The following is a 24,261-nucleotide window of genomic DNA, read 5'->3' as shown; positions in this document are numbered from 1 at the left end:
CATTGCAGAAGATTTTTTTTTTTTTTTAAATATGGAGTACCAGACCCCATGTTTAGGCAATGTATAACAAAGACCCCTCTCTCTTCCTCTCTCCTCTCATTCTCCCCCCAATATTTCAACATTAGGCTAACAGGACATTACCTAAGGACAAACAGAAGTGAAGGTTCCTGTTTAAAAAATTGAGAAAATGGTGCTTTATGGTCACTTTGAGAATAAGAAATTTGTAACCTTCCCTATTCGTGTCTCCTGGACTCAGGCAGGGTTTAGCTTGTCCCAAGTTCAGTTAATACCCTAAACAACTATATGTTCTAGTCAGGGATCTCCAACCTTTTCCAAGTGTCAAGATACCTTTTGTTGGTAATTAGCTTAAAGGGAACCAAGTTTGATTTGAATTTCAAAAACAGCAACTTAGCTAGAAGGCTTGCTAAGTGGTGTTGGAAATTAAATATCAAAATATACTGATTACCAAATTATTCAAGTTAGTTATCTGACTCCATTAACCAAACACAACCTACATCTACCCAACAATTTATGCACTCTCGTTTCTTGATGGAAAAGATGAGCAAGAAAGCTGACATTTTCACACAGGGGCAGATTTAACGTCATTAACAATTTAACTAAATGTACTCCATCGAAAACAGCCGAATTGGTGTAGTTGGAGTCTATGGAAAGCCTCTCTTCTGAATTCCTTTAGCTCTCTCCTTATTGGCCCATGTCTCCCCGCAAGATGGTGTGCCGGCTCCTCCCATGGGCGTGCCAAGGAAGCCCAACGTGGGCTCCACCACCTTGCCGCGATGTCTGGAATGTTCAAAACAACACCGAGCATTTCTACGTCATCAGGGCCCCTCTGCCTCTGGATGTGCTGATTATTTTATCATCCCTTCGTCCCGTTCCCGTCGTTCCTGTCAACAATATTTCCTACCAGGGTGCCCTGAACTTTCACTGCTCATTGAATAAAGGCACAGTCAGTAAATAACTACAGCATTAAACTCAGTAAATGTAACTTGTATTCAATCGTACAAAATAAAATCCTTCAATAGCTAAAGGTAGCTTGATAGTTAGAAAGGAAAGGAGGGAAAACTAAAAGGGAACTAAATAAGTTAGCTAAAAGGTTAAAACTCCAACGAAATAGCCACACAGAAAGTTAGAAAATAAAACTAGTTTGCTAACTAAAAATGAGGCCAAAATTTAGCTTGATAACGCGTTAAAATAATCGCTGCGTGTTGTTTTTAACAACAGACTGAAAATTCGGACAAAGAAAACAACAGAGCTGGAGAGATGAAAAAATAATAGAATTATTTCTTTATGTGAAGCTGACTGTAACATGTAGTTAATACTGAAGTAAAATGTTTTGGTCGAGTATAAAAAGGAAACAATCTCGTCTACAGTTTACAGTCAATGTGTCACACAAACAGGTGTACATCACTCGAGAATTCTTTGTATGGAAGCTCATTAAACAATCTAATTTCGTTCATTGTTGAAACACTTTATGATGAAAACCCACAGAACAAACCTTTACACAAAACTAATGTTTTACCCAGAAGATCTAGGAAAGTTCCTAAAGCAAATTGATTGGGTGAGCGGTAGCACCGTCTGCACTGAAGGTAAATACTGTAATGCCCTTCAATGATGCACTCAGTCGCTGATTAAGGCTCGACGCCAATTTGCTAACAAATTAACAGGCGGTATACACATTTACACGGTAGGAACATTCACATAAGACCTACTGTTGGTCAATTCGGAAGAAACCGGAGTGCCCAGAGGAAACCCACGTAAGCACAGGGAGAACATGCAAACTCCACACAGGAAGGTTGGTAGTGTAGTTTGAACCCAGAACTATGCTGCAGATGTGCTCACCACTGCCATGCCACCTACAAAAACATCTATTTATCCATCCATTATCTGCACCCCTCATCCTCAGTAGGGTCGCGGGAGTGGTGGAGCCCTTCCCAGCTATCTTGGGGCAGTGGGCAGGGGCCACCCTAAACTGGTTGCCAGCCAGTAGCAGGACACACAGAGACATACTACTCATTTCCTCAGTCACACCTAGGGAGAATTTGGACCGGCCAATTAACCTGACATGCGTGTTATTGGAATGTGGGAGGAAACCGAAGTTCCCGGAGGAAACCCATGCAAGCACGGGGAGAACATGCAAACCTCTCACAGGAAGGCTGGTCGCTGGATTTGACCCTATGACCTCAGAACTGTGCAGACAACGCGCCAACAACTCAGCAGCTGTGCTGCCTGGTATTATTATTTCAAACATCACACAGTAAAATAAAATATGCCGAAGAATTAGCTTTTGTCTGGAGAGCCAGTTTGAAGGTTTTGTTGAATTTCCACCTCCTGGGTGATCTGCCTGCTGACAACGACGGAGACGGCGGAGGGAGCAAAAGTAAAAGCGAGGCTGCCGGTCGGGCCTAGGCTAAAAAGGCTACCACAACAGACCAGAGCTTCCGAGCATGTTCCTGACCAAGATCCATCGTCCACAAAATTAGTGAATTTGAGCAGCGCATCGCCACCAACAGCTTCGTCCGAAATTGCAGTATTTCTGTCATCACGGAGCCTTGGTTTCCCCGACGCCGCAGTCCAACTAGCAGGACGCACGCTACACCGGGACGACCGAGACGGAGACTCTGGTCAAAACAGGGGTGAGAGAAGATGCGCTGCAATAACAGCCAAATCATTGTCACACACTGCTCACCCGATATAGAGTTTCTAGCAGTATCGTGTAGACCCTTCTATCTACCGAGAGAGCTAACTGTGGTCATTGTGATTGCTTTTTATGTTCCACCGGATGCTAACGTTAGCATAGCACTAAATCTCCTGCCCGCTGCTATCAGTAAACAGCAGCTTGCACACCCCGACGGAGCTTTTATCGACTTAAATCAGGCATGCTTAAGGACTGTACTTCCCAAATTCATTCAATACATGGACTGAGCAACCAGGGGAAAAACACTGGACCGTGTGTACAGCAACATCAAAAATGCGTACAGAGCTCCCCCCCTCCCCCCACCTAGTTGGATCCGGCCATCTCTGTCTGTCCCTCACCCCCCTCCGGAGAAATACAAAGCCTGCAACAAGGACAATACAAACATCTTCTTTGTTCCTTTATCTTCTTTGTTTTCTTTTATCCTCACTGTAAAATGTGAAACTGGAGTGCGACGTCCAATTTCATTGTCACAATATGTTTAACCCATTGTGTAACAATGATCATAAAGGTATATTCTATTCTATTCTATAAATGCCACCCCATGCGGCTGCCGGACTCGCACGTGCCCAAAACTGTGTTTGGGTCCGAATCAAAATATTTCTTCTTTTCTGACTCTTTTGGTCAAAAAAGTTCCCGACCCCTGGTGAGAGTACAGGTAGGGATTCTCCTACGACTTAGGTGGTAAAGGGATTCATGATCCGGGAATGTCGGACTGCACGGATACACAAAACTCGACCACGTCTCAGACTCATTCTGCGAGATGAAAGGAATATGTTCTTGGAGAAATCCTTCTAAGCTTTGTTAAAGCAACAGCTGAAGCCCAGTGTTCCATTTCACACGAGTTGCCTCGGCAGTGAAGTCATCACCAGCTAATCAGACATCCTTCTTCTTCCAGCTCTTCGGGATTGGCAGCTGAAATATCGCGCAAAGAGCTCTGCGGAGGCGGTCGAGGGGGCGGAGCGGTCGGGCAGCTGCGAACGGGTCGAGATTTCTGGGCCGAGTCCTCTGGGTGGTAGATGAAGCAATAGGTTCCCGGTCGACATTTTTTCTTCACGCTCAGCGCAAACTCCTTGGGGCTCAGTCTCCGAACGACATCATCCTCGTAGATGCTTAAAATGAAAGAATCTGTAAAACACAAAGAAATGAACAGAGACCGCCGGTGTGAAGCGTGTGACCCGCGGGCCGGATCGGAGCCGCCCAGTGTTTTAATCCGGCCCGCAAGACAACACTGAGTTAAGTGTTTCTAAATATGTCGGCTGTACGTCGCCAAAATCGGGCGCCTCTCACCCGGAGCTGTATTCATTTCTCTCTTTTCTTTTTGCACTCTCTCATTTTCGTCTCTCTTATTCTATGTATTTTTCTATGTTTTCTCTCTCTTTTTGTCCTCTCTCTTTTTCTCTCTCCCTCTCTGCCTCGATTCTTTCTCCCTCTGTATCCCTTCTCTCTCTCTCTTTTTTTCTCACTTTCTCTCTGTCCTTTTTTCTTGCTCCTTTATTTTTATCTTTCTCCATCTCTGTCTCCTATTCTCTTTCTTTTTTCTTTTTTTCTCTTATGTTCTCTTTCTCCATTATCTCTTTTTATCCCTCTCTTTTTTGTTTCTTTCTATTTTTTTTTCTTTATTTTTTTCTCTTTCTCTCTCTGTTTGTCTTTCTCGTTCTCTTTCTCTCAAATAGTTCTTTTGCACTTATATTCTCTCTCTGTCTTTTCCTTCTATTTCTTGCTTAATTTCTTTCTCTGTCTGTCCCTTTCTCACTTTCCCTCTTTCTCTCTTTGTCCTTATATCTCTTTTCAAATTTTCCCCTATTCTTATGTTCTCTAAGAAAATAAAGAAAAGAAAAAAGAAAAGAAAAAGGACAAAAAAGAAAAGAGAACAATAAAAATAAAGAGACAAAAAAGTAAAACTCGAGAAAAAAAATGAATAAAAAAAGAAAAGAAAATGTTTTTTTTCCCGTTTTGTATTTTTTCTTTTTAATTGCTTTCTTTTCTTTCTTTTTTTTCCATTTCCTATTTTCTATTTATTTTTAACAAAAAATGTTTTCTTTTTGTCTTTCTTTGAGAAAGGCTGGCTAAAAATTTGAGTGTCTACTACACTCTAACTGTATCAGGAACCACTGTTACAGAGTATTTTACACCTGAGATATGTTATACAGTACTTCTATAATCGTCAAATTACTCATGCAGTGTTCACCTTGTTCAAAGCGAGTTGCACATTGTTCAGTCAACTCTTGGATTGTGGTGGTGGAAAGGACGCCCAGAGTTTTGGGATTACATCCCATGTCAGGGCAGCACACTGTCAAGAATTCCTGCACAAAACCCATGAACAAAAGTTTTGCACATTTGCTGTAAACATTAAAAATAATATGATAGAATGAGTATACCATCTTAGTGCAAGACATGTATTTTGGAAGAACAAACAACAACCTTAAACTTCCTTTTACCAAGCATCTTCGTCTGTGATTTGATTTTATTCTGATTCTATATCTTCCCTTTTAGTTTTACCATCCTTTTCTACCATCTTTAACCCTGTATTGAGCAAGTATCACACGCTGCTTAGAATTTTTTCTGGTTATTTTGGCCACGAAAGAGTCAGAACTCATGTTTTGAGCAATTGCTTTTGGCCCTTTTTCACAACAACCCATATTTTTAATACCTGGCAATATCAACACATATTTATATGTTAAGACAATGTACTAACAGTTGAAAATGAAAAACAAAACAAAATACGGACTTGGATTTTTCAGGATTATAATGAAGTAGAGACTGGAACTAAACATGCAAGACAACATAAACTGGAAATATGAACTGTTATAAATATATACAAAAATGTTGGAGTCTATCTTTGTCAGTTGTCCACACATGCACAGGAATCGAGGGAACCGTATGTCATGCAAATGACATTCTTGTCTTTTGGACATCTCTTGGACAACACCACTTAAAGCTGAGCAAGGTGTTGCAGAGACTTCAACAAGAAAGAATGACACTTAATTTTGACAAATGTGAATTTGCTATGAACCGTGTCAAGTTCCTGGGTCACATTGTCAGTGGCCATGGCCGCTAACCAGACCCAAGCAACATCAAGGCAATCACCGAAATTCCCACACCAACAGATGTCACAGGCGCGAGATGATTTCTGGGCATGGTTTACAACGTGGGAAAATTCTCGCCACAGATTTCAGACTTCTCACAGACCTTGAGAGAGCTGCTCAAAACTGACAGTGAGTGGGCATAGGGGGGCATGCAATAGTGAGCATTTGACGAGCTTCGTCGGGAGCTGAGCGCCCATACTGTCCTGGCTCAGTAAAGTCCGGAGGGTGCAACAAAAGTTGCAGCGGTTGCTCCTTAATTTGGACTTGGAGAAGTTCTCTCTAAGAAGGAACCATCAGGTGATCCGGCCCAGTTACTTTCATATCCCGCAGCTTGACAGAAGCGAAGTACAGATATGCACAAATTGAGAAAGAGGCTCTAGCACTAACCTGGGCGTGTGAGTGCTTCTAATACTATTTGAAAGGAATGCACTTTCTCATACAGACAGACCACAAGCTTCTCATTTCCCTTCAGGGCAGCAGAGCCCTTGACGACATGCCAGGGAAGAACCTGCTCACAGAGGACGTACTATTCAGGGTTCCAATCCGAGATTCACCGATGATAGAAGAAAGACAAATGAAGAAAGATTTTGGTGCCTACGTCAACCAGGTGGTGGAGTTTCTATCTGTGACAGAAGGGAGGCTGGCTCAAATCAGAGCCACACAAAACGCAAACAGTGTCAGCAACAGACTGGTGCAAACTGGATGGCCTGACCAAAAGGAGACTCTTCCACCAGAGCTTTTTTGGTAGTATTGTCAAGACCTGCTACTTGCAGATGGACAGCTGATGAAAGGATGCTGACTCGTCATCCCTCTCCCCTTACGAGTGGAAATGCTGAACAAGGTTCATGAAGGTCACCAAAGCATTACAAATTGCATCGCCATGGCACAACAGTCTGTATGGGACAAGGTCTATCAAAGCAGATAAAACTAAACGTGGAATACTGTCCAACAGGTGCCAAGGAGGCGCATAACTTCCCGGAATCACTGATGATGACACTGTTTACAGCCAGGCCAAGGAAATGGGTGAGAGCCTATCTGTTCAAGTGGAAATCAATGTGATACCATGTGGTAGTCGACTACTTCCCGAGCTACAAAGAAGTAGCTAACCTCACTTCTACTACATCAGTGTCTGTAATTGAGACGCCCAAGGCTATCTTCACACATCACAGTTTCGCGAAAGTCCTGATCGCAGACGGTGGTCCTCAGTTCGCATCATTGGAGTTTGCAAACTTCTCCAAAGAGTGTGACTTCAAACATGTCACCGCTATCCTCAGGGAAATTGAGAAGCTGAAAGAACTGTGGGAACAGTCAAATCCCTCCCGAGGAAAGGAGTACATCCACTCAAGGCCCTCATAGCTTACAGGGCCAGACCTTTGGCGCAAAGCGCTTCGCCTGCTCAACTCTTAATGGGCCAAAACATCAGAGCACCCATGCCTGTCGGTCAAAAGAACTTGGACCCGATGTGGGTTGACCTACAAACTTTCGAAAAGAAAAATCAACAAATCGGGGAGAAGCAAGAATCCAGTTTTAACAAAAGACACCGCCCACAGCAGAGACGGGAGCTGCGACCAGGACAGAGTGAACCTAGGTTTATCGTAGGCCCAGCTCAAAAACCCTGTTCCTACAACATCTTAGGAAGTCTCAGGAGAAACCAATCCCACATCAGGGTCAATCCAGAGACTCCTACTTAGTCGATCGGGGCGCTTGATCAGAAGACCAGTTAGAATGGACTTGTTATAATTTGACTGATTTTAAAAGAACTCTTATCAATAATGTAAAAGAAATGTGTGTAACTCACTTAAAAGATGAAATGTGGGAATATTGGTAGGAACCAATAGGTGAAACTATAGTGCCTGTGTTAGGAGTTGACATTAAGAGTGATGCCTATTGCAAGAGACAGTGTTGGGAGATGCCAATGAGCTTAGATGTATGATTAAAGCAGCATAAAAATATACTCTCCTCTCATAATTCTTAGTCATATAGACGATGTAAATAGAACATTGATAAAGTTTAACGTCTTGAAAAAAAAAATCAGTACACTAAACTACAGCATACGTCTTTTAGTTGGGGACATTTAAAAATATATGATTTATAAAAGTATATGTTTTAAAACAACTTTGCTGTGTTTATAGAACAGTGGCCTCTCTACATAAAAGATACAGTTGTCTCTATATCAAACTCGTATGTCAAATTCTTTGTATTTCGAATTAATTTTCTCCCTTAAGAAATAACTGAAAACCAATTAACCCCAAACAACTATAAAACACTTCTTCCCGATCACAATAAACACCTTCAAATAGTAAATGAGAAATAAAAATACAGTACCAAGATAAATTAGATGATACTAATGAACTAAAATGCGAGTTTCTTATGAAAACTTATCACAGAAGAAATCGGCTGTTGCTACCCCATACTTGTCAACCTGTACGTTTTTGCCATACAATGCACGTTTATTATGCATTTTAAGACGTACAAGAAAATCTGTACGGAAAAACGCAAATTTGTCAGTTATGGGTACCATCCAGTATACTATCACGAAACGGCAAATCAATTAAGTCAAACGAGTTTGCAGCGGTCGCCTCTATCTCGGTATCGTTTTTTCCGTTGCAAACGGAGCGAGCGGTTTGATGCTACTGTGCGCATGCGTCTGCCGCCCAGGGATTTCCCATCATGCATCATTCAACATCGGATTTCATGTGGTAGTTGTGTAGTAAAACGAAGTCAGTCTCTTTTTAGAGAACCGGCTTTTTCGGCTCAACTCATTAAAGAGAGCCGGCTCTCAAACGGCTCACTTGCTTTGATGCATTCTATTACAAATTATTATGTTGTATAAAGAAGTTAAGAAAAAAAGGAAGTACAAAAGGAGAAAATGAAAAAAAAAAACAGGATTGGTTATCTCTTTAATCAGTATATCACCAACAATAATTCAATGCACAAAATGAATTAATAATTTGAATAAGAAAATGTATTATTCTACTTAATTATACTTGCATGTATTTTTCCTTCTACAGTGAACGTCCAAGCTACTTAATTTTTGAACTTCTTTTATAATACATTTTATTCATATCAAGCAACTCACAACAAAATGTTAATTAACAATATACATGATATAACGAAACACATGTACAATATAACATGTTAAACTAGATAAATAAACACGTTTGAAAAAAAAATATGGTGTATATTTATTTTGTATTTTGTAAGGGAAAATACGACAGTTTGTAAGGGCATGGAGCCGTGGAGGTTGACAGGTATGCTACACCAAGTGTATGCGTAGTGGTGGAGGAGTGAGGGAGCACGGTTAAAAAAACAAAACAACTCTGCACAGCTCTGCACAGTGGTAAATACACATGCTAACAAGGACAAACAAATGCTAGCAGTAAGCAGTCTTAAGCGGTCTCCAGTGGCAGCGCCTGAAAGTTCTCGTAGCTCATATGTAGAGAGGCTACTGTGGTCTCCTTTTAAATAAGTGGGCGTGCATACCTGAACACATTTCTGATCCAAACATTCCTGGTTGAACGTGCGTCGTCGCTCCCAAAGTTGGATAGAATCTTGAATTTCTCGACTCAGCTGATTCGGAGCAGACTTCTCCTGATCGAACAACTTGATGTGTTCAAGAGCGCCGAACGTGGTCATCAAATAATATGAACCTGTTTAGAATACCCATTTGATTAAATCATAATCAGAGGTTAATTAAGGGACAAGTAGTTTGGCTGTAAAAACTGCAACTCGTACCTTCTCCTATTGTTAGTGCAGGGTCCATCAACTCCATCATGTATTCCACATCCAGCAGCAAATCGGAGAGATTAGATCTAGCCAGGACGTACATCATTACAGGCAGGAAATCATCAGCTCCGTGGGCCCGCCCTGTAAACACACAGTTTTTGCCCTGGTTGTTTTCATCACATGGACTTTATAGTAGTATTGTTACTAGGAGAGGGTGGATGGATCCAAATATTAATACTATCAATACAAAGCATGTATTTGGATCAGATCAATCTTAATACAACAGAGCCAAAAGTCTTCTTCTTTGGAGTACAGACCCAACGTCTGGGGAGGAGCAATGTTGGGCACATTGCTTTAAAAATCAATTAGTTATACTTACTGACTAGTTCTTTCAAAAAGAAACTGAGTTAGTAACTGAGTTACTGTATCGTAAAAGTCACTAGTTACCAGGGAAAGTACCTATTTCAGTTACTCTAAAAATGAATTGTTGTATGTCAAATAATTTTAAACATCCTGAGCAGTTTTCGACAAACAAATGTGTTATAGAACCTCGTCATATTTATTGCACCTCAAATTTATCCTTCACTTGAAGTGCAACAAAAATTAACAGTAAACAATATTAAGAGAGTTTATTAAATTAAATCTAACTCGAATGGTCTGTTGTAGAGATGGATATTCTCTTAATAGAAAACTGGCGTTTTCGGCTGGGCTCACTGTAAGGAGCCGTCTCTTTAGGCTCCCAGATGGCTCTTCAGGCTGTTTTTGGAGTTTAATTATTTTAGCTGTATTATTATCAATCCATCCATTAATTATCTGCACCAATTATCCCCAGGAGGGCTGCGGGGGTGCTGGAACCTATCCCAGCTGTCTTCAGGCAGTGTGCAGCGGACAGTCGCTGGGTAATACTATAACCAAAACCACTTCGTCTTGCATTTGTTGGGAATGTAATACAACTCAAACCATTCCGTCTTTGTATTTGTATTTGTTGTGAATGTAATCGAACGGTAATGCACACCGTATATAAATCACTTTTGAGCAGGTAACATAAACGTCTCCTGTTTATCTGTTGACGATTTGACAGTTCATTTAAGCTTTATGGTAGAGTGCATAACAGTTTCAATACGAGCAATTTGAGTAGAAAAAGGCAAAATAAACATGTTACCTGCTCAAAAGTTACATTACATTCCCAACAAATGCAAGACGAAGTGGTTTTGGTTATATGTTCGCCATTACAGTCCAGAAAAGTGATATAAAAGTGAAATAAAACGAGGTAAAAGTGGTTATAGTAGGGATGCAAATCTCGGCAGGGATGCATTTCTCGGCATAACACCGGCTCTCGATTGGTGGGAGTCATTTGTCGCCACATTCACCAAATATTAGATTCGTAGTTTCTATCCAACTCTATAAAAGTCGCTCTTTTAAATGGTGACATCGTCCAAAAAGACGTGATGTAAACAACTCGGAATAGTGCGAAAAAACGCTTTATTCGAAGTAACGCACGACTTTTGACCGTCAGTAACGATTACAGCATTGTAGAGGCAGAAATACGGAAATAGTTAGATTACCCTGTTACTGAAAATAATAACGTTACTTAATGGCGTTATTTGTAACGGCGTTATTCCCATTACTGGGGAGGAGAGACAATTGACGTCGATGATACAGAAAGAGAAGTGTTTAAGATAGATGATTTTCACTGCTTTTGGATGTATATATCAAGGACTCGATTTGTGGGTGATAAAGTTGAAATATCGCGAACACCATGTAAATATTGATTGAAGTAGTGTCAAAACGCCCATTTTGTACCTTTTATAAATTATATGAATGATGTTGGTTAAAACATGGACTCATTTCTATCGAACTGCATCCTAAATATTTCCAAACGTCGCTGCCATGTTTTGTATCTTACAGCGAATGAAGAAATGAGCATCTTGCCTCAGGCCAGCTGCGAAAAATAAAAAAAATAAAACAAGCTGCAGTACTTGAAACGTGGCAAAAAGGGAACGGGTTGAAGTCCGAAGTTTAGAGTAATTATGAAATAATCAAAGTTTCTACTTCACAGATTTTGACTATCACGGTTTTTTTTCCTAGAAGGTAATCCCACCATAAACAAGGGATTACTGTATTTAAAATTGGACTATTCTTTGTGCCAATCGAAAACGCATTTTTAGAAGATTTAAAGACCCTTACCAGGACAGCTGACAGACATGGAATCATAGATGATTTTACAGGCTTTGAGCAGTAGTTCAATCTTCTTGGGGGGAGAGTACTCAAGATGCAGATTACTGAGTTTAATGCTAATCTTCTCCATGGCTGAAGCTTCAGGGACGGCGGTGGTGACTCCCAGAGCTGTGGTGGTGCTGCCCAGAACTACGGACTAATTGAGACCACAGTTTTGCAAAGCACATTGAGGGGTAACAGTTGACCATAATAGTGAGATAAAAATATGTCGGCGTACTTGGTTCTGTGCTAGTTGCTTCAGGTTACCGTTGTTGGTGTGCAGTTTCTCCAAGTTGCGGTATATAGGATCCCTAAGCGGCTTCAGTACGCTCTTACACAGGGCTGCTTCCACGATGCTTCCTGCAAGGTCATATACAGACTTTGGAATTTGAACTTTTCGTTTGCCTTTTGATCTAAATCAATGAAGCTAAATGAGGCATACCCAGTTTTTCTTGAGAGTATTGATGCTGCGGCTCCACCATACCCTGCAGTTCCGAGCTCTGCAGCAGGTAATTCTTCAACTGGGTCATCATCTGCCTGATCTCCTGTAAGAGCTCAGTGGTGGTGGAGTGCTTGGACATCGTCTCAAGGGTGAATGCCCGATGGTCTTTCACCTATCAGGCACGCATAATAACAAAACTCGTTTTTTTGTCTTGTCTTTTTGAAATATAATCTCTTTTAAAGGAAACACGATCAGAGGAATTACGTTTTTTGAGCTTTTGGCCATTTTAAAATGCCAATTCCCAACAAAAACACAGTCAACGTGTTGTTTTGCTCCATCACTATGGTGCATGTTGTACGTCGGGATGTTTTATTGCAAATTTCCTTTTTCTGCCATCGAGGTGATAATCACACAATTAGTGTGTCCCCCCTCCCCCAAATGAAGGGGGAAAAAAGTATTTGTTCACCTACAAAGAAGCAATATTTCTGTCCGTCAAAGAGGTCTAACTTCTTCCAACAAGGTCTAACGAGGTTTTACGAGGCTCCACTTGTTACCTGTATTGATGGCACCAGATTTAACTCATTATCGGTATAACCTCAGTCAGTCACACTCGAAACTCCACTATGGCCGAGACCAAAGAGCTGTCGAAGGACACTAAAGACAAAATTGTAGACCTGCACCATGCTGGGAAGACTCAATCCACAATACCTTAACTGCTTAGAGTAAAGAAATCAACTGTAGGAGCAATTATTATAAAATGAAAGACATACAAGACCACTGATAATCTCCCTCGATCTAGGGTTCCATGCAAGATTTCAACCCGTGGCACCTAAAATATGTCAAGAACGGTTAGCAAAAGTTCCAGGATTGCACAGGGGGACCTAGTGAATTACCTACAAAAAGTAACAAACGATACTATCAGTAACACAATGCACTGTCCACCTGCTGAAGCTGGTACACGCCGAGGCCCGTCTGGGGTTTGATCGTGAGCATTTGGATGATCCAGAAGAGGATTGGGAGAATTTGTTATGGTCAGATGAAACCAAAATAGAACTTTTTTGTATAAACACAGGTTCTGGTGTTAAGAGGACAAATAATACTGAATTGCATCAGAAGAACACCACCTCCCTCATGCCATGAGGCTCTTTAACTCCACCCTGGGATGTAAAAGCCTACATTAAACCCCAGCCTGTCACGAACCAGGACAGGAAACAGGAATGAGAACCCAAACGCGTAACGTTACTCACAATTTATTGGGGAGAGGAGAATTGCGCGCACACTTGATCCAGCGATCGATGGTCGCGGAAGTGGATTGAAATCAGAACTAAGGAGTAGGCAAAAATCAAACAGATCGGGCCGAAAGTAAAACAGGATCAAAACACAGGCAAATTCACAGGACTTGGCACATCACACAGTGTCTATCAGGAGTTTCACAGACGCTCTGACACCAGGCAACTCGCAAGACCGCGTTTAAGTAGTCCGGCAGCAATCTGTCAACGCGTTTCAGCTGGTGTCAGTGGGCGGGGCCAATTGGGCGCCATGGCAACCGTGACAGAACCCCGCCCTCTCAGGGGACGGCTCCAGAAGTCCCAACAAAAACAAAATACTTTAAACCCCAGAATGGGCTGATGCCCCCGAGAAGGGTGGCCCCTCTTCAGCCTCTGAAGGTGAGGCAAAAGCTAGCTAGCTATTTATCTATCTATCTATCTATCTATCTATACCCAAACAAATTAAGCACCTCGGCACCCAAGTTTGTCATACTTTCGTCCCTCCAAATGAAACGGGACACGAGAAAGCCATGTCACTCGGGTGAGGGTGACACAACACACTCTTCTGTTCAACAGCATGGCCCGACAGCTTTCACTGATTTACCCCTGCCACATCATACAGGTGCCCTGCCCATCCCTTAGAAAACGTCTAAACATCCCACTATCCTTTTACAACACCTCTTCACTCATTCCTATCTCCAACAAACATTAGGAAGTATTTCTGTTTATTGTCGAGTTAATTTATTAACACTTGGATTTTATTTTATTTTTATTTTCAGTGTTCTGCTGGTTCGAGAGCGTTCTCCATCCGGGCACCGGTGCTGTGGAATGCTCTTCCCCCTGAGATCCGATCTGCAACCTCAGTGGAAATGTTTAAATCTAAGCTTAAAACTCACTTCTACTCTATAGCATATGAATAACCTACCCTTTTCGTCGGCTCCAGAGCAGGGGAATGTATGATAATATTCTGAAAAAGTCTGTGTAATATAGTGTAATGATCTGTGAAGCCATTTGAGACTCTTTGTGATTTAGGGCTATACAAATAAAAATGACTTGACTTGACTTGTATTATAGAGCATTCCATTGTTTTATAGACTACTTTTCTATCAGTCCAAAACTTGAATATTTAAACAAAAATGAAGAAATTAAAAATGTCTTGAAGAAATCCGATTCATCGACAAATCGAAAACAAATAATCGACCGATTCCTCGATTCTGAAAATAATCGTTAGTTGCAGCCCTACTTCAAATCAAAGCATAGTGGCATTTGAAGTTAAAATGTTTACCAGGTTGCCGAAATAACTCATGGGGTCTCGAGCCAGCTCCACAATGCGTTTCGAGAGGCGGCGGTCGTGACTGATGAGGCCGGTGATGACGGTGGACAAGCGCGAACGAGCTTTGCCCAACATGACGGTGGTTGGGGTCCGCTTCATTTTGCTGCTGCGATTCCCAGAAGAGTGACTGAAAAAAGGGGAACAGTAAAGGACAGTAAACCTTGTCCTTGTGCTACTTTCCAGCTTTTTATAGCGCACACGAGCACATCGCTCAATACCGGTGTTTGGAATATTGCCATGAAAGATAACGCTGTTACTTAACAGCCCTATTTTTTTCAGGAACGGGGTAATATAACTCAATGTTTTTTTTCCCTGTTACTGTTACCGGTCAAAAACGGTGTGTAACTTCTTTCAGCGACGGGATTTTCTGCTCTCCCCGATTTGTTTATGTCACGTCTTTTCGGATCATGTCGCCAAAAAGCGACTACCATACGGTTCGATAGCGATTACCAATATGCAGTAGTATTTAGCATGGGCGTAACCCCCAAATTAAAACCAAGCACCCCCCAAAATCATTGTGATTTTTTTGGCTGATTCGATTCAACTCTATTTTTAATAATTGACCCATGAGTTGATATTTTAGAAATTCAAATAAATATTTAAACATTTAAAGTTCATGGGCTACATGAGCAAATAAATAAAGAATTGATAATTATCTTTAAGCAATTATTTAGAGAGTAAAATGTATCTGTGTGTTAATCAAATGTATTTACTCATCTTTTAAAAAAATCTATTTTACAGGTAATAAAACAAACTCAATTCCAATGTTTCGGGTTTTATAATGCAAATGAGCAAAAATGTGCAGTTTTTTTAAGATAGCTATCTGGCTATCTTTTAAACTTTGTCGCTAGCTATCTTCCTGCCTTTATAGGTAATTTAGAAAGCTATTTAGCTATGTTTTTATATTTTTTGCATGCTATCTAACTATCATTTGATCATTTTAGCCAGTGATCAAGCTTTTAAAAAATATTTTTTTACTTTCTATCCGGCTATTTAGTTGGCGATTTACTCTTTTAGCTAGCTATCTAGCTCTCTTTTACCTGTTTTCCTTTCTACCTAACTATCAAGCTACCTTTTCAGCTATTAAGCGAGCCATCTAGCTAAGTTGACATTCATATCAAAATGGGTGTCCTTTGCGCAAATTAGTAACAGAAAGTAGCTTGATGCTTGAAAAAGGTTGGAGACAGCTACTTAAGCATGTCAAGAAGTCCAACTTTTCTGGCGATAGAATGCATATTTCTCTGTCGTTTGGTGCTTTTGTGTGTCCATGCAGAATTTTCTGTTGACATAATGGCTTGTCAATAGGTTTGTCAAGCTGTTTTATGTACGTGAAAAACGTACACTGCAAGGTTATTAACGCACAGACAGACACAGGCAGAAAAGGGGCGGGGCGGCTGTTTAGCCAATACAGAAGACAATGCACGAGGAAAATCCGCAAAGTAGCATAGACTGCGAAAGGTAAACCGTGATACAGCAAAAGATTACTATACGATCTCCAAACATTCCACTTTGCCAGACCTACTTATAGTTTTGTTCTTGCTCCAGGTTCGTTTCCCCTTCTTCTTCGGTGCTGCTGTTGGAGCAGGAGTCAGGATCTGTGCTGAGGCCACCGCCCCCTTGAGGCGAGTACAAGGACACGTCTCGCCTTTGTGCTGGGGAGGGAGAGACCCGTTTTGACCCAACTTCGTGATTAGCCGAGACGTTTTCAGCCCTGTCCAGCGAGGCCGGTTTCTTCCTTGGCTGAGGTACAGGTCGACTGAGTCTTTTCCCAAAAGGTTGAACCCCAAACTGCAGTTTATCCTGGTCTTTATTCTTGGTCACAATTTGTTCCTCACTCTCAGACAACGGATATGTTTTGTCTTCCTCTCCAAGTTCTCCACCTTCCTTTTCAGTTTCCTTTTGGCCACCATTTGTACTGTACCTTGAGGAAATGGGACGCGGGGGAACCGGGCGAGGCGAGGGGACGGCTCGATTCTGTGGGGGAGCAGGAGGCCGTGACGGAGGAGGTGACGTCAACGTCATCTTCTTCTCTTCTGCTACTTTTCCTTCCTCTTTTCTGTCAGGAGTCAAACATGCGCTTTTTTCCAAAAGTGGAGTCGAGAATAGCAGACCAGATCCAGATCCAGTTCCTAGGCTAGGGGGCCTTGGGGGAGGCCGCTTAAATTTTGGATCCGAGTTTGGATTAGAGTTCATTTTCAGATTATGTTTGACCTCTCTGTTGTGGTTCTGGTTGGAGCTTCCATTGAGCAAGTAGGAAACGATGCTTTCGGGGGTGTTGATTTGTAGTTTGGACTCTTTGGGCTGCTTGGTAGCCGTCTCTGCCAATGTGATGGGGTTGATATACAAATATGTGTTGGGATTCAGATCCAACATGTTTAGAGTGTTCGTCTTCTTATTGAAATCTGACATCCAAAAATCTGCAACACATTCACAACAAAATGCATGGTTGTTACAGGGCTGCAATTCACGACTATTTTAAGAGTCGACTGGAAATCAACGGAAGGTAAGACCAGGCCTAAAAAATCCAGCTTGAACCAACCCAGGCCCGTGGGTATTAAATTGTAAAAATTTATTAAATTACCAAAGTTTTGCTCGCTTCTCTCCCTAGGGCAGGGGTCGGGAACCTATGGCTCGCGAGCCATATATGGCTCTTTCTATGAGTATCTGTGGCTCAGAGACCAATTTGATTGCATGCAAAATTTCTCCATCTTGTTCAAAACCAGAGATGTCTATCATATTCAGGTACACGTAAAGCCAAACCAAAGCTAAATTCGATGGAAACACTTTGCAGTATATATAGGGCACGTTTTTCACTACAATTTACAGTCAAGGTGTCACACATAAAAAAGGGGGAAAAAAAACTCGTTTTGGCTGTACAACGCTAAAGAATCCTTTATTTAAAAGTTCACTATATAATCTGTGTTCAGTGTTCAGATACTTTATGATGAATCCACAGAACTGTAAATACGCCAAAACACCGGAAGAGAACTTAGTCATTTGATTGGGTGAGTGGGAGGGATGGGTGGAGCTATGCAAAAAGTACAAGCATTCCCTCCCATCTCTCGCCAAAGGTAAGCACATAAGGCTCCCTATTCTCAGAATGTTGTGACGTTTTTACAAAATAAATGCTTGCATCTGGTTTTGAAACCAATATGTATGAAAAAAAGGGTCAAAAGGAGTTTAACCGATCTTGAGTAATTGCAAGAAAGAGACAAGTTTAAAGTGGTCTGTTTGTTGAATTTGGGACAGGGGCTCTGGCATTATTCTCTTTTCATAATTTTTATCAAATCATCAAAAATAAATGTGCTGAAGACTAAGCTTTTGTCTGGGGCGCCGGTTTAGCAATTTAGTAAATTTGTCTCATAATATATGGTGTGGCTCTTTCCCAAAATAAAATTAATATTTTTTGCTTTTATGGCTCTTTGAGTCAAAAAGGTTCCCGACCCCTCCCCTAGGGCTTTCATAGTACCCCAACGATATACAGATTATTATTTCCCGCTAGCTCCGGAATTGTGTGTTATGATTTTTGCTTGCGATAACCATTACTACCGCGACATAAACCCTCAAATAACCGAAAATTTGTCCCACCTGGAATGAATAGGCACATTCGTTTTAAATAGGGAATCTTGGTCATCATGGTAAACAGGGAAGTTAACGACAAGGTGCTAATGAATACATGCTAATGACTACATGCCAACGACCTCATGCTAATGCAGAGATGCTAACAAGTAGATGGTAATGACTGCATGCCAACAAGTAGATAAGAACAAGTAGATGTCAACGACCACATCCTAACGACTACATGCTAACGACTACATAATAATGAGTAGATGCTAATAAGTAGATGGTAATGATTAAATGCTAACGACTATATGCTAATAAGTAGATGCTAACATGTTGATAGTAATGCGTAGATGCGAATGACTCCCAGCTAACGACTACCTGCTAACGACCACATGCTAAAGACTACATGCTAATGACTACATACCAACCACTACATGCTAATGTGTGGATGCTAAAAAGTAAAAGGTGATGACTGCATGCCAAAAAGTAGATGTAAACAAGTAGATGCTAACGATCACATCCTAACGACTACATGCTAACTACTACAAAATAATGAGTAGATGCTGACAAGTAGATGCTTATAATTAAATGCTAAAGACTACATAATAATGAGTAGATGCTAACAAGTAGATGCTTATGATTAAATGCTAACACCTATATGCTAATAAGTAGATGCTAACGTGTTGATGCTAATGGAAAGATGCTAATGAGTTGATGAAAATGACTCCCAGCTAACAACTACCTGCTAACGACTACATGCTAGTGACTACATGCTAAGGACTACATGCTAAGGAGTAGATGCTAACAAGTAGATGCTAATAGATGGATGCTTATAACTAAATGCTAACAAGTAAAACAAAATGAGAGTTGAAATGAGCCTCAACAACTTAAGTAACCGAGGGAGGGAGACAAAATTTAAGTGGTATATCTAGATGGTATTATTATTATTTCATAGATTTTATGAAACATCACACACTGACTTAAAATATGCTGAGGAATTAGCATTTGCCTGTAAGCGGGTTTGGTGGTTATGTTAAATTTTGTCTTAAAAGATACAAAAAAAATCAAAATATTTCTGCTTTTATGGCTCTTTGGGTCAAAAACATTCTCGACCCCTGATGTATAGTGTTTGTGCCTCCGATTGTCCATTAATTTTTTTGAGTTAAGTACGTTGTTGAAGTCACTCCCGTTCAAGTCCAAGTTAAATTGTGCAAACCCTGTCGAGTCCATTTGTATAGTACCTGCGCCCAAGGCAGAGATAGCATCCATATCCTCTTTCTGCGTCACCATGGAGACGGCTTGCGGTAATTTCAGTGGTACAGCCAGGACATCCCTAAAATGAAGTCATCATAAGACACTTTGGTGCAATTTGACGAGTAAAAGCCCAGGAATTGAACTCTGCACAAACAGTATTCATAGCTAAAAGCGGGGTGATATTAAGGTCGGAGCAGGGTTGGGCAAACTACGGCCTGCTAGACAGCAAGAGCAGCACAGCGGAGCAGTGGTTAGCGCGTGTGCGGCACAGTTCTGAGCTCATGTTATCAAACCTTCCTGTGTGGAGTTTTCATGTTCTCCCCGTGCTTGGATGGGTTTACTCCCACATTCCAAAAACATGCATGTCAGGTTAATTGGCCGGTCCAAATTGTCCCTAGGTGTGAATGAGTGAGCGAATTGTCTGTCCCTGTGTGCCCTGCGACTGGCTGGCCACCAGTTCAGGGTGTCCCCTGCCCACTGCCCAAGGGTGGCTGGGATGGGTTCCAGTATCCCTGCGACCCTACTGAGGATAAGCGGTGCAGACAATGGATGGATGGATTAAGACAGCAAGACGGCTACTTTATTTTAGTCACCAAAGGAAAAAAAAAACTTATTTTTGATCGGCCTTGGACTTTTCCCTAAGAAGACACTGGAAAATTGAAAAATTGGTCTAGAGTGCTTGAAAAGTGCTTGAATTTGACCATGAAACTTTTTTTTCGAGCCCTGTATAAAAGAAAACTACTACTAATCTGTGTTGTCTCGATTACTGTCAGCAGACAGCAACGTCACATTATTGTCACGGCCATCTACATAGTCTATCTTGCTGTGAGTAAATGCATTGTGTTTGTAAAGTTTATTACTTAGTAAGTGGTATTGAAATCTTTAATGAGGGGAGCGATTGGCTGAGGTTACCAGGTATGTAGTATCAGCAGACATCAAAATAGGCAATAGTAATTTTGGACTTTGTATGAATTTGTAAAACATTGCCGTGTGCTTAATAGGACAAAAGTTCACCTCCGTCAGTGGATCAAAAGCCGCTTTTTCTTAAACCATTAATTGCTTGATTGTCTAATTGTGATGGTGCTACTTAATAATTACACCCTTCTCCCTCTTCCGTGCACCTTCGCTTGCATTTGTGTGAGTGTGTGTTTAACCTGCTGACACAGTAGAAAGAAATCAGTTTGTAGATGTCGTCAAAAACCAGAGCCGAGCCATCCAAGTGAAGAACTGCAGAAAACAACCACAGGCACTTGATTAGACATAGTAGTGGGGCTTTTATGCAAGGTTGGGACGGGTGCTTGAAAGTACGCAACGCAACATTAAAGTAGGATTGAAATTTAACGTTGCGTTTTTAGGGTCAGGAAAATGCTTGAATTTTGAGTGTTCCTGCACGGAGTCTGCGCTCGGAAAATGCCGGTCTACTTGTGACTCCGAGAGCCAAGAAGTCTGCGGGCTCGAGAGCGTTCTCCATCCGGGCCCCGGTGTTGTGGAACGCCCTGCCTCTGGAGATAAGATCTGCAACCTCAACGGAAGTTTTTAAATTGAGGTTTAAGACACACTTCTATTCCAAAGCATATGATTGATGCCCACCTTGTATTCTGTTTTGTCCTGTCTTTTTCTGAGGCCTGCCTGGCTGATACGAAGGAGAAGGATGATCTGGGATGGGTCAACGGACCGGGGTCTGACCTGCAGCATGTCAACCCCTGCATTTACCAGCTGGCGTCGTCGTTGATGTCATGCTCTTTCCGGACATTTTCAACATCTTACCTAGTGTTTACTATTCTGTGTACAGTAATGCTAATTGTAATTCACCCTGTTCAATCCTGGAAGGGGGATTACCACATGTGAGGTCCTTTCTCAAGGTTTCTCTTTTCTCCTCACACTGAGGTTTTTGAGTTTTTCCTTGCCCGCATGCTGGTTTGCTGGTTTGCTGGTTTAAGATCAGGTAATTGTGTAATTTTGTAACTGTAATCCTGTGCAGTCCTTTGAGACATTTTTGTGATTAAGGGCTATATAAATAAATTTGACTTGACTTGACTTGACTTGAGTGAAATGCTTGAAAATGCATGGAATTGTTGCCCTTGCCACGTTTCTTGGGAGTCTGACTTTAGAAAGAAAAAGGTGAAATTTACGCCAGCACGCCTATTCGGGTGAATTGACATTATGGCGTTGTCATGTGAAGCGTGACAGCTCTATTTAGAAAAACAGCTCTTTTGGCTCGGCTCATTTGGCCACCAGATTATTGTTTTTTTTAAAATGATATATTATTGATCAAAGCAGCGCTGCCACGAGCGGCTGCCTTTTCCAGCAGCTGCCCTATTGTTTTATTGTCTGCTCCTATCTTCGGTGTTTTTTCTTCCCGTTTTGACAACTACACTATGGATTACTTCTATCCTATGGGACATGGGTTTTAGCACACAAAAAATGCGTGTATTCAAGGAATTTCAACTCCTTGCTCTGAAGAATTTCTCATGCCGGCGTGATGAAGGGGCCTATCGTGGAAGAAGAGCCGGAGCTAGTGAAGCGGCTAGCGGCGTTATAAGTCTTCGGTACCATCCGTAATCATGGTAAATGCGAACTCACGACCAAATAAGATCATCGAGTGCTGGTGGAAAACATCGAAGCGCACATGGAGCGCAGTTGCTGTGTTTTGCGGGAACGTGGCTCACGTTTAGCATTCCGGACGCTAACGTGTAGCCACCCGGAGCTATTCGGCTTCAACGCCGCTAAACAGAGACACGAAAGCCGGGGGGAATCGGAGACGAGGCGGACTTGCTAACACGAGGTGGTGTATCCCCTGGATTTTCACAAAGAAAAGTTTTCCGTCTGCCGCAGGGATGTCGAACTTTTGGACTGGTGTGACGTCATCCACTCCGCTACAAGCACCCCTAGGGCATCATGTTAATCTGTTAATAAACAACGGGGTAGACTGCTGGAAGTGTGAATTTCCCTACGGGGATGAATAAAGTATCTATCCATCTACCTACCTACCTACCTACCTACCTACCTACCTACCTACCTACCTACCCATCCATCCATCCATCCATCCATCCATCCATCCATCCATCCATCCATCCATCCATCCATCCATCCATCCATCCATCCATCCATCCATCCATCCATCCATCTATCTATCTATCTATCTATCTATCTATCTATCTATCTATCTATCTATCTATCTATCTATCTATCTATCTATCTATCTATCTATCTATCTATCTATCTATCTATCTATCTATCTATCTATCTATCTATCTATCTATCTATCTATCTATCTATCTATCTATTATCAATAATAATAATAAGCCCATTCCAGCTATCTTCGGGCAGTGGGCAGGGGACACCCTGAACTGGTTGCCACAGAGACATACAACCATTCACTTGCTCATTCACACCTAAGGACTGTTTGAACCTGACATTCATGTTTTTTGAATTTGGGAGGAAGCCGGAGTGCCTGGAGGAAACCCACGCAGGCACTGGGAGAACATGCAAACTCAGCACAGAAGGATTCGATCCCATGACCTCAGAACTGTGTCGCACACTCGCTAACCACTGCGCTGCCGTGATGCCCTTATTTATTTCTTTATTTATCTCAAGAAGAAACCCGGTTCAGAGGCTCAAGTATTTGTTTTTTTTTCTACAAACAACTTCTCTAATGTGAAATTATGATCCTAAAAATAATCTTGCAGTTTTATTAGACAACTATTCGGACTAAGGACACAATCCACTTTACATGATGCTTTGCCGCCATCATGTGGACATTATGGAAAACGGCATTCACGTTCTGGTTCAGTCCTACAGAAACCATGTATTTTACCATGATCAAACATTTTTGAAAAGTGCCCCGGAGCCACTAGGGGGCGCCAAAGACATGCATGTGGCTACAGACAAGTTTAGCAAGTCGTTTAGCCAATCAAAATGCAAAACACAATGCACAATGAAAATCTGTGCAGTAGTGAAACTGTGATAAAGCAAAGGATTACTGTCCCTCAAAAATAATTTTGTATGTTGTTTAAAATAAAACATCAAAGGGACAGTGTGGACTTTTCCACCACCAGATGTCGCTGTAGAGCCTTGTGCAACCGAAAACGAGTTCTTAAAGTCACAAGGTAGAATATAAACGACAGAGACTTAAAGGGACCAAAATGCATCATTTTACTTCTTGAGCCTTTTTGAGTTTTTGGGTACTGGTAGGAGCAAGATGGGTCATTTAAAAAAAAAAAAAACTAACCAATTTTATGTAACTTCTTCACCACAATCACCAAACCTTTTAGAGTTACTGTTAACAAAAACTTTTTTTTTTTAATTTATTCGGCGGTATTTTTGTAATACAACCCCCCAAAAATGAGTCAACCTGACCCAAGTAGTCTTTCTTGACTTCTTGACCCCAATTTTTTTTATTAACTAGTGCTTTAAAGGGACAGTGTGTATCATCAATTAGCGCCTCCCAGTGGGAAGAAAAACTTCCATTTAAAAAAATATATATAGTATAGATGCCATTTTTTAATAAGCACATGTTGAGAAATTATTTTCCAAAACATGAGTCTTACATAAGGAAGCTGACATGATTGTCCAAGATCTTGTTGCTACGGGTACCCAAAAACCTCAAAAAGGCTGGGCAAGAAAGCAAGAAGCAAAATTGTGTGATTTGGTCATTT

General features: G+C 41.4%; 1 protein-coding gene across 2 annotated transcripts in view; it reads right to left on the bottom strand.

Annotated features, from left to right (window-relative positions):
* Nucleotides 1-1,271: 1,271 nt before the first annotated feature.
* The window catches only part of rin3 (Ras and Rab interactor 3), a 35,983-nt gene continuing 12,993 nt past the window's right edge, over nt 1,272-24,261 (bottom strand). For both annotated transcript variants that reach the window (XM_088354483.1, XM_088354484.1), the window contains 11 exons: nt 20,758-20,830; nt 19,591-19,682; nt 16,308-17,202; nt 14,738-14,912; nt 12,185-12,356; nt 11,981-12,102; nt 11,713-11,899; nt 9,535-9,666; nt 9,283-9,449; nt 4,902-5,016; nt 1,272-3,838 (listed from right to left, as the gene is read on the bottom strand). In XM_088354483.1, coding sequence (XP_088210609.1) covers nt 3,576-3,838; nt 4,902-5,016; nt 9,283-9,449; nt 9,535-9,666; nt 11,713-11,899; nt 11,981-12,102; nt 12,185-12,356; nt 14,738-14,912; nt 16,308-17,202; nt 19,591-19,682; nt 20,758-20,830 — 2,393 coding nt within the window. In that variant the 3' untranslated portion in view covers nt 1,272-3,575. The remainder of the gene's footprint in view (nt 3,839-4,901; nt 5,017-9,282; nt 9,450-9,534; nt 9,667-11,712; nt 11,900-11,980; nt 12,103-12,184; nt 12,357-14,737; nt 14,913-16,307; nt 17,203-19,590; nt 19,683-20,757; nt 20,831-24,261) is intronic.

This window comes from Urocampus carinirostris, chromosome 15 (assembly GCF_059441175.1).
Source record: "Urocampus carinirostris isolate Australia breed hairy pipefish chromosome 15, RoL_Ucar_1.0, whole genome shotgun sequence".
NCBI classification, from domain to species: Eukaryota; Metazoa; Chordata; class Actinopteri; order Syngnathiformes; family Syngnathidae; genus Urocampus; species Urocampus carinirostris.
The sequence above is the reverse complement of the archived record's forward strand: the minus strand, read 5'-3'. Positions and strand labels throughout refer to the sequence as shown.